This window comes from Cebus imitator, unplaced genomic scaffold (assembly GCF_001604975.1).
Source record: "Cebus imitator isolate Cc_AM_T3 unplaced genomic scaffold, Cebus_imitator-1.0 Scaffold121, whole genome shotgun sequence".
Lineage (NCBI taxonomy): Eukaryota > Metazoa > Chordata > Mammalia > Primates > Cebidae > Cebus > Cebus imitator.
This window is the reverse complement of record NW_016107436.1, coordinates 2,767,351-2,777,198: the sequence shown is the minus strand read 5'-3', so window position 1 is coordinate 2,777,198 and position 9,848 is coordinate 2,767,351. Positions and strand designations below refer to the sequence as shown.

At 58.5% G+C, this 9,848-nt stretch overlaps 1 protein-coding gene across 7 annotated transcripts in view; it reads left to right on the top strand.

Annotated features, from left to right (window-relative positions):
- BCAS3 (BCAS3 microtubule associated cell migration factor) overlaps nucleotides 1-9,848 on the top strand; it is a 679,070-nt gene that overhangs the window by 667,855 nt on the left and 1,367 nt on the right. For 4 of the 7 annotated variants that reach the window (XM_017539912.2, XM_017539919.2, XM_017539914.2 and 1 more), the window contains one exon: nucleotides 7,038-7,128. The exons of the other annotated variants lie outside the window; for them this stretch is intronic. In XM_017539912.2, coding sequence (XP_017395401.1) covers nucleotides 7,038-7,128 — 91 coding nt within the window. The remainder of the gene's footprint in view (nucleotides 1-7,037; nucleotides 7,129-9,848) is intronic. 7 annotated transcript variants of the gene reach the window in all.

Below are 9,848 nucleotides of genomic sequence, written 5' to 3'. Positions count from 1 at the left end.
AATGATTAGAAACATAGAGGAAGTAGAATGGAACCCATTCCTATGAAAGTCATAAATGCCGTGAACTGAAGATCCTCCAGTGGGAAGGGAAGCTGGGAAAAGCAGCCCTCCAGGGACCATGCTGTCTGGATTTGGATATGGGGAAGTCCTGGGCAGGAGGCCGAGGAGCAGAGGCACTGAAGCCTGAAACAGGACGCCCCCTCTCACACAGGACTGCACCTTGGACCCAGCTGTCCCTTAAGCTGTCCAGAGCCCTTCCAGGCCAGAAGTGGCAGTCTGTGAGATGTGGAGGTCCTGGAGATTCCTGGAGAGGGCTCAGGCACCATGTGGGTCCTTGTCTATTAGGCGGATTCCTCCACCGTCTCTCATGCCTCTCCTCCTTCATGTACAGGGAGGGGTGGGGAGGGGGCACCTCCTCGAAGCAGTCCCAGGGCTCTAAGGTGAGAAGTAAGAGGTGGGGAAGGGCCTCCCCTGCCCTGGGCTGTAGGGCCATGCCCAGGCACAGGGGGTTCCTTGTCCCAAAGACTCCAGAATCATAATCCTCAAGCACTTCCTACTGTGAAGAGCTACAGAGAAAGCAGGGGTCCCCTCAGCAGATTATTATGACACCCCCACATCCCAGCAGCAGAAGGACACTGGTGTCACTGAGGTGAGCCTCGGCACAGTGCTATCTCCTCAGGGTCGGGGAGACCCTTTCAGAAGGAGTAGGGGTACTGACCCCCCACCCCCACCCCTGACCAACCCCCAGCACGCTGCCTTGCTCAGCTGCAAGCCCGCGGCTTTGGCCTCAGCTCTTAATCCTCTCAGGTGGGTAAATGGAACATGGGGGTTGGGGAGATCCGGGTGTCCCATGCTGGCCCCAGCCCCATAAGCTCCAGATAACAGATCAGAGCACAGGCCTTAGCCTTTGCAGAATAGGACGGACCAGTGGCAGGGAGGAACGCACGTCTGCCCATGGAATGAGAGACTGATTTCTTAACCTTGATGGAGAAGGGGAAAGCCACATCTTACCAAACTCTTCCGCTGTGTTGTAGGGAATTTAATTACATTTGGACATTTGAATGAGAACCAGATGTGGCTATGCCCGCTGGCCAGCAGCATTCAAAGGGCAGCCGCTCCTCTGTGGTCCACAGGGCCCGGTGCTATCTCGTCACGCTGGAGGGGACCTCGGGGAGCCGGGAACTAGGGTGGGTCTTCCAAGCTTCAAGGCTGGACTCCAGAACACAGGCAGGTCAAGGCCAGCTGCCAGCACCTGGTGCCAAGGGCGAGCCTCCAAGCCCTGTGCCCTCTTCATAGCCGGGCAGAACAGGCCTGTGTGCTAGTGCCTGAGACTCCTCCAGGCCCCTCCACACAGAGGGGTGGCATGGCAGCACCTGGCCGGGCGTTCTTCATCCCCCAAGCCCGCCTGCCATGCCCCTCAGCACTGAGTCCCCCCAAAGGGCATCAGCCAAGGCTCTGCTCCCAGGGTGGCACCGAGGAGTGAGCTAGGAGGGGCATTTCAGTCCCGCTCCTGGGGGCTCTCCGCCTGCTGGAGACGGCAGAGGCAGCAAAGCTTATGCTTTACCCACAGGCCTCGAGTGCACGTCCGGTGCGGGCTCTGCTTCTTAAAGTCCCCCGCGTGCTTTTCCCGTTAGAGCCGCACATACCCAGTGTGGTCACTGGAGCAGACAGACCCTCCCCTTCTGTGCCACAGATGCTGACGCCGATGAGAAGTGAAGTGACTTGCCCAGGTCATTTGGCACATCTGTGACAGCACTGAGGCCACAGTCCTCCTCCTCCCTGGGCCGCCACGGGGAGCTGTAGGCCAGGACTTCTCCACAACTGGCCGGTCCTGAGCCTGGCTTCTCAGACACATCAAAACAGGGACATAGGAGCTGGGTCAATGCAGCCTTTTCTGTTCCCTCATATGGCGTGTGGTGACTGCATGTACTCTCCCTTGGTCAGGGTTTCAAGTTTCACTAATGTATGGGCACCGAGAGGCTCCCTGGATGTGGGGTCCAGTCAAGGTGGCTGGGTGATCCAGCCATGTTCTCCTTTGAAGCCAAGATTTGGGGAGGCCTGAGTTAGGCGGCTTTCCTGGGAGTGAGGTGTGGCAGCTGTCCAGGGTGGGGGATATGGCCCCAGCCCCCCCAGGCCAGCATAGCCGGAGGCTCAGACATGCCGGTGCCACCACTCTTCACCGGTTCAAAAGCCGCAAAGGTGAACCCGGGCTGGGCTGAAGCTCCACCTGGAACTCCAGTGCCCTCCCCACAACACACACAGGCACAGCAGGCTCTAGAGGAGAGGTGTGACTGCCATAAGTGACAAGCCTGGTAAACGTGGGACAGGAGCTGGGGAGAGGCCCCTCCCGAGTTCTCCTCAGTCCTCAGGCCTCTCTCCTCCCCCTCCTTTCCCACCTTCTTCCTCCCTCCCCAGCATTCCAGCACACACGTCTCCTGGCATCTGCCCTGTCCCTGCTGGGGATCCAGGGCTCTAGTCTGTCTCTAAGCCCCCCTCATGGCATTAAGGCCGCACTGGCCTGCTGTCATAGACAGGGCTTGCCTCAGCTTTCCTCTATGGGTCCTGGAGGGAAGGGGAGCTGGCGGGGGAAGGGGACATGCCCGTGCCCTCCCTGGTTTCTCGGGTGGAAGCTCAGGCACAGAGAGGGCCCTCTGCTTTCCTGACATGCAGCGTCCTCAGCCCTCTCCCTAGCCAGATGTCGGTCATGACTTTCACCTTCAAGGGGTGGTGGACGCCTGGCAGCATCTGAGGTCTCTCCACTCAGGTCTCCCAGCAAACCCTGCTGAGGCTTTAAGCCCCTGTGCCTGGCCCCAGTGGCCAAGGACAGCAGTTCCGGAGGTCCCGAGCCAAGAGCACCAGAGGTTTCCCTTCAGTGTTAGGAGCTGGCGGGGGTGGGTGCAGGATATGCCATGTGGTCTTGCCTCATTCTGGTCAGAAACAAAAGCTGGGCTAGGAGAGAAAGCCTGTTCCTAGGAGCCTGTGGGTGGAAAGAGACTCTAGCCAGGGGGGAGGCCATGCCTGTCCCCAGGCCCCAGCACTCAGGCAAGAGCTGGCAGGAGCCCAGGCTGTGTTGTGGGGAAGGCACCAGTGCATGAGGTGCCTGGGCCAGGGGTCTGTGCTCAAACTTAGGCGTGAAGGCTCTTAGCAGGCCGGAGGGAGCGCTGCCTCTCACCTGCTCCTTGGTGCCAGCAGCCCAACCAGGATTCCTGTTAGCAGAACCAGAGGAGTCTTTTAATCCTCGGCTTCCAGGAGCTGCCCTCCTTCCTTCCTCTAGCATGTGTGGGAAGGGAACAGTAACCCCTTCCAGAGGAGAACGGGGACTGCCTTCTCAGTCCCTCCCAGCCCAGCCCCCATCCTCCCAGGCACTCCCTACTGGTGGGCCAAGAGGACCCCTGGTCTGTGGGTGTGGCAGTGAGCTCTGGCGCCCCACACTGCAGGGTCGGGGGGTAAGCTCAGGGGAGCCAGGCAGCCTGGGAGGTGGGGATGCTGAGTGCGGCGGGAACAGGGCCGCCTTTAACTGCTGCACTTTTCACCTCCTAAAAAGTGCCCTGGGGGCTGAGGCTGGCTCCAGCCCAGAGTGTGGTCTCTGACAAGGCTGTCAGGGGTTTAGAGGCAGGCTCAGCCAACTCCATCTCTGTCTGACTGAGCAGGCCTCCCCGTCCCCAGCCACGCTCTGGAAGAGAGAGCAGTTGTTTCCAGGCACAGGACTGGTGTAAGACAAGCAGCCCCGAGCCATGTCTGCCTGGGCCACCCCTCTCCAGGTGCCAGCACCAGGAAGCTGCCAGCCCTGCACAGCCCCATGCGTTTCGTCCGTCTTCCCTCCACCTAGCCACTCTGTCTCCAAGCCCTATTTTGCGTAGCTGGTCCTGCTTGTAGGACATAAGGGCCCTGCGCACAGGCCCCTCGCTGACAAAGTTGATCGCTTGGGGCAGACCACATATGTTCCATTTGCTGAACTTCTAGCAGTCCTGTGGTCCCTGGTCTCTACCTCACATGTCCCATCAAGGGGAAAATGCAGAAAATGCCTGACCTCCTAATGAGAGGGTCTCCCCCACGATGTACATCACTCCCCATTCAAGAAGCCCCAGCAGAAGGGGACCAAAGCTGTTGGTTGCACACCTCCTCAAAGCCAGGTGCTGGGCAAGCCCCGGCAGCTCACTGTCTGCTGTACGCCGTGCAGCCATTGCTCCCCTGGGCTACCACCGAGCCCAGCCCCAGCAAGGGTCTTAACCATAGCCCCTGCTAATGTGGGAGAGCTGAGAGGTGGGTGCAGGAGGGAAAAATCGATGCGTGTCAACAGGATTGGAAATTTATTTTCCATCTTGGAAGAGGGTATTTGCAAAGAGGCGAGGGGGGAAATGAAAAGCTGTAAACACATATCTGCCATCTTCCTCCCTGGGCCATTTCTTGATTAAAAAGAAAGACTCCTTCCCAAGCTCCAGTGGAAGCCAAGCTGATGAGAGCCTGGATGGCAGAGACACCTCCTGGGGAGGGAGGCTGGAGAGGGACCCTGTAGCCCTGCGGATCATCACAGTGACTAATCCGATTGCAGCAATAATAGTAACTCACATTTGCTGACTGGAAGCGTTAAGCACTTTGTGATGCACTCTACATGCATTATTTAATTTCATTCTTAGAACCAGGCCGTGACACAGACATGTTAACCTCATGTTCGGGAACCTCAGGCTTGACAAAGATTCAAGTAACTTTCCCAAAGTCTCCCAGGTACAGGTGGCCAGGGCTGTGCTCTTTACCACTTCCCTAAATGCCTCCACCAACCTGGGCAGACACTGCCCCTCTGCCTTTCTCGGATTCTCTGAGGCTGGGGGAAACATCCTCCCCTCACTGCTGGAAGGGGAGGAGCTGTGGGAGCAGGGTCAGGCTGGACCCTGAGGTCTCATCCTGCTTCCCCAGGCAGCTTGGGTGGAGGACTGCAGCCAGGCCCCACTCACAGTGCTCACCAGTCCCTTCAGTGGGCAGCATGTTGACACTCACAAACAGAGCCATAGACGCTGCTCCTTTTGTGGTGGCAGAAGTGCCAGAGCTGCCCGAAGACTGATCCAGGAGCCCCAGGCGGCCTCTTCCTAACCACAAACACACAGAGCGCTGCCCTCCCTGGCCCTTCTCAGGCCCCTGAGACTAGGGCTCAGTGTCCCCCACCTTGCAACCACAAGCCAGAGGAGCTTTTCTTAGGGCCTCTGATCAGCCAGACATACTCCCTGCTGTCCAGCTCGGAAGAGACCTAGGGAACACCAAGCCCAAGGCAGAACTTCCTTTTTTTTTTTGAGATGCCAGGCTAGAGTATAGTGGCACAGTCATAGCCCACTGCAGCCTGGAACACCTGGGCTCAAGGGATCTCCCTGCCTTAGCCTCCTGAGTAGCTGGGACTACAGGCACGTGCTACCACACCCCCACTAATCTTTTAATTTTTGGACACGGTTTTGCTGTATTGTGCAGGATGGTCTTGAACTCTTGGCTTCAAGTGATCCTCTTGCCTTGCCCTCCCAAAGTGTGGGATTTACGGGTGTGAGCCACTTGACCCGGCCTGACTTCAGATCTGACCTGCTGCTGGGGCCCCTGGTTTGGTCTCCCCAGCTTTCCCTGCATCTCATATAGGCCCTGTGCTCTCCGCATTTCACCCCTCCCAGGGAGTCTGCTGCCCATCAAGTCACAGCCTGGCAAAGGGGACACAACACCGCGCTGTGGGCAGAGGGGCAGGGGCTCATGCTGCATGGCCCAGCTCAGGAGGAGGGCAAGGTGTGGGCGGCTGTGCCCTTGCCTCCTCACAGAGAGCACCCCGTCCCATCTTCATTGGCACAGGCTCCTAGGTGGCCAGGGTTGCTTCTCTCACAAGGCCAGCCCCTCTGACACCTTTGAGTTTGGACCTTACTCCACATGGAATGGGGCAACATGAGGATCCAGCTTCCTTTTTCTTTTCACCCTGAGAACAGTAGTGCCAAGGATCAAGCTGTCTCATCCTTCACTTATTTCATGAGAGCAGAGGCACCTTTCAGTCGCTACTCATTCATTATCCCCCTACCCCTGTGGCCTGTCCATCCTGGCCCAAGGCTTAGAAGGGCAGCTGCGGGTAACAGGCCCATTTCCAACATGAGCCAACAGGGATAGCTCTCCAGTGTGGGCATGGGGGCCGGTCTCAGTGATGCCGGAGCTGCCAGCATCCCGTGGCCCGCACCAGCAGCCATTCTTTCTCAGGGGCAAGGGGAGCAGTTGCAGAACCAGGGCTACCGGCTTCTTCCTCTTCTTGGTTTTGCTCTCTGCAATGTGGGGATATAGCACCCCCTGACCAGGGGACCACATTCCTGGAGAATGCAAGGTCACAGTGAGGTGACTGGGTCTAGCCAGTTGTCTGGAAGCCACTCCTCTCCTGCCCTACTTTGGGGCCTGGAGAATAAGTTCTTTTAGAGCTTTTCCCACTGACCAGAATCTCCACACAGCTAAGCGAGGAGGCAGCTGGGGATGCTTCCCTCCTTCCCTCCCACAGAGCCCCCGGCACTCTCTTCCTGGCCCTGGCAGGTTCCTGACGGACCACCTCAGCCGCAGGACAGCTGCCCAGACCTGGGGGTATCGGGAGTGGGGAAGGAGGGCAGCAGCCAGGAGTTGGGCCACTGACTCAGATGGTCCAAGGGCGTCCCTGAAAACTGCAGTCTGTCTCCCTGTCCTCTTCTGGCAGCCCAACCGCATGGGGCCCCAGCTGGCACTGCATGTGCCATAGGTCCCCACCCCTCCCACTTCCTACAACCGTTCCTCATGCTGAACCTGTCACTCCTCCCCTCCCCCACGCTGAACAGGGTCTTGGCTCCCTCTGTCACAGCACTTCCATCTCTGGGACCCCCAAGACGGATTGGTCCCCAGCCCCGACACATGCATGTCACTGTCCTCCTCGACTGCAAGCTTCCCCTCCCCTGGTGTGCCCCGCGCCTCCTGACATCTCTCCACCTGCTTGCAGAGATCAGTGTACTTCTCAATCGTTGTCCATCTTCTCCAAAAAGATTCCTCAATGCTTTTCTTTTCAAAAGGGAAAAAAAAAGGAAAAAAAAAACAATGCCAACAGCCCAGCGTCCGTGATCAACCCAACAGTAACAAAGCATGCGTTCGGGATGGAGGAAGGTAAGGCCACACATTTCCATTTGCCGCTTGTCCTAGGGCTGGGCGGCCGGGATGATGGAGCGGGGATCTGAGCAGCCCTCCTCCCCGCCACTTCCCACACACACACCCCTGTCTGCAGGGGGAGGAAGAGAAGGGGTCTGAGAGGAGGCTTGGAGAAAAGCGCCCACCAGGCTGCCCCAGGGCCAGCAGGCCCCCGTTTTCTTTCACTGTGAGTCTGTGTTGAATAATGGGCCCCCACCTCCCCTTCGCACATCATTCATTCCTTCATTCATTCATTCTAGAAATGTTTAGGGCACTCATGATTTTCCAGACCACAAGGGACACAGAGATTATGAGGCACAGAAGCCCCCTGAGGGGGTCTCCCCTGGATGAGGAGACACATGGGAGGGTGAGCGGGCCTGGGCTAGGAGTCAGCACAGTGCAGGGTGGGATCCTGCGGGCTCTGCGAGGGGATGGGACGAGCCCACAGAGGAGTGGACGTTGGTGCTAAGCTTTGGAAGATGAGTGGGTGTTCTGGGGCCAGGGAGCCGGTGAAGGGCTTTTTAGTCAGAGCGAGTTCTGTGAGCACAGGCCCAGAAGCCCAGAGCCCCCTGGAGGGCCACGCACCGCACAGCTTCATCACTTTTGTGTGTCAGGCACACTGGGTACCACTAGTGAGGGGTTGGCGGCAGGCCATGGAAGGCCATTTCATAGTGCTGGGGAGTTAAGTCCTTGCCTTGAGGACTGTTAGGAGGGGTTGAGGGCTTTCACACAGACGAAGAGCAGTATGAGGGCCGTGCAGTAGAGAGCCCGCTCTGGCTTCGGTACGGGGGCTGGCTTCGGTATGGGGGTGACCTGGAGTCAGGAGACCGAGGCGCACAGTGCAGGCTTAGCCAGGGCAGAGGCAGAGGAGAGAGACGTTCAGCAGAGCCTGGGTTACCCTTGGGTGGGGGCGAGGGAGAACCCTGCCCCAGTCCATCTTCTCCAGGCCTGATTGGGAAAGGGAGAATTCGAGCAAGGCGCTCAGGCTGTCCCTGGTCCCCCGGAAGAGCACATTCACCTTGCAGGCCGCTGGACGACTTTCTCTGCTCTGTGGTGTGATGGGCTGGGGTGCGTCCACGAAGACTCACTGGTCGGGCCACCGAGGCTGCTGGGGTATTTGCTGGGGGCCTGTGCTAAGGGACAGTGGTGGTACCAAGCCGGGGCCTGGGCTCCTGTTTCCTGGCTTCCTTGGCAGTGTGGACATGGGGGTGTTTTGCATCAAGGCCGTTGAAGCTGTCCCTCAGCTGTAAAAAAGGGCCAGCCTTCCCCATCCTGGTGGGTCCTTCCTCTGGGGCCTTCTTCCTTAGGCCTGGCCCCCCATCCTAAGGAAGCCCCTGCTTTTCTTGCTCCCACCGGCGCTCCACTTCTGCCTGCCTGGCCCTGCTGTCAGCGCCCCCTAGTGCCCACCGGCCGCGCTTGAGGGCGGTGGGGCCTCAGATCCATCGCCTCGGCTTGCTTGTGGAGAAGGAAAGCAACAGAGGAGGCTCTCTTGGAATCTGGAGCTTCCATGTAGAATCCCCAGGGTCTGCTCTTGGCTTTCCCATCCTCTCCATCTCATGGCACAATGGCCTGTCCCCACAAATTAGGGAGATACTGAAGAAGGAACAGGAAAAGGAGATCCTACTTGCCTTGTTTTCTATCCTTATCCAGACAGCTCTTGACTTTCCCAGGCAGCCAGTGTCCCTTAGAGGTCAGGGACCATAGCCAGGCCCTCAGCCCCTGTCCACATTCCCATCCCCCACTTTCCCCAATCAGCCGAGAGGCCCTGGTGTCCCAGTGAACCGTCCCACCGAGACCCAGGCCACAGACGTAGCGGGTGCATCCCAGTCCTCCCCGCCCCCAGCCCGGGTGCCCACTTCCTCCCCACTCCACTCTGTGGCCGCTGCTCCTGGGGCCTGCAGGGAGTGGGGGTCAGTGGCTCGTTCCTGGCTGGCCGGTCCAGGAGTGAAGGCCATGACCCCTTCATTCCCTAACCAGAGCCAGCTGTGCTGCGCGTGCGGCGGCAGGGGGCCTGGGAGCTGCAGGCTGAAGACCAAGGTCTCGAGCCAGGCCAGATGCGTGCAACATTTGTGCACATCTTGCTGTTTCAAATGACTGCTCTGAGGTCCTGCAGTCCTGGGTGGACAGGCCAGGCCCCCTCAGTCATAGGCAGGCGTCCCTTAGAGAAGGAGAGGTTGCAGGTCTACACATCTTGGCTTGGGGCAGACTCAAGACACTGCCTGGTGCGTGTATACCCACGTGTCAGAGCCCCTGGGGTAGACTGAAAGGGAATCAGAACTGACCACCTTCAAAGGGACAAGTAATTGGCTCTTCCTTGCACTCAGCAAACAGGAAATTCTGTTCCCAACCCATCTACTCCAGGACCTGACTTAGGTCAGGAGATGATGGGACACTGGAGGGGCCCGTGGCTGAATGAGATGGGTCAAGCTGCAATGTCTGAAATGGGAACGTACATGTGCAGGGCCAGGAAGGTGGAGAAGAGGAGGGTAGGGCTCCCTGCCTGCCTTTCAGGCTGACTCTGAGACTTGGGGCCTAAGAGGAAAGGAGAAAGGAGGCATTCAGACAAACAGGGACCCTCTTTTCAATGGAGCGGCCCCTCTCAAACCAGGCATTCCCTCCCAGGGAAACAGGACACTTGCCAGGAGGTGCCAAAGATGAGCCAAGACCTGGCCAGCAGGCGGACTGTGTGTGTGAGCATG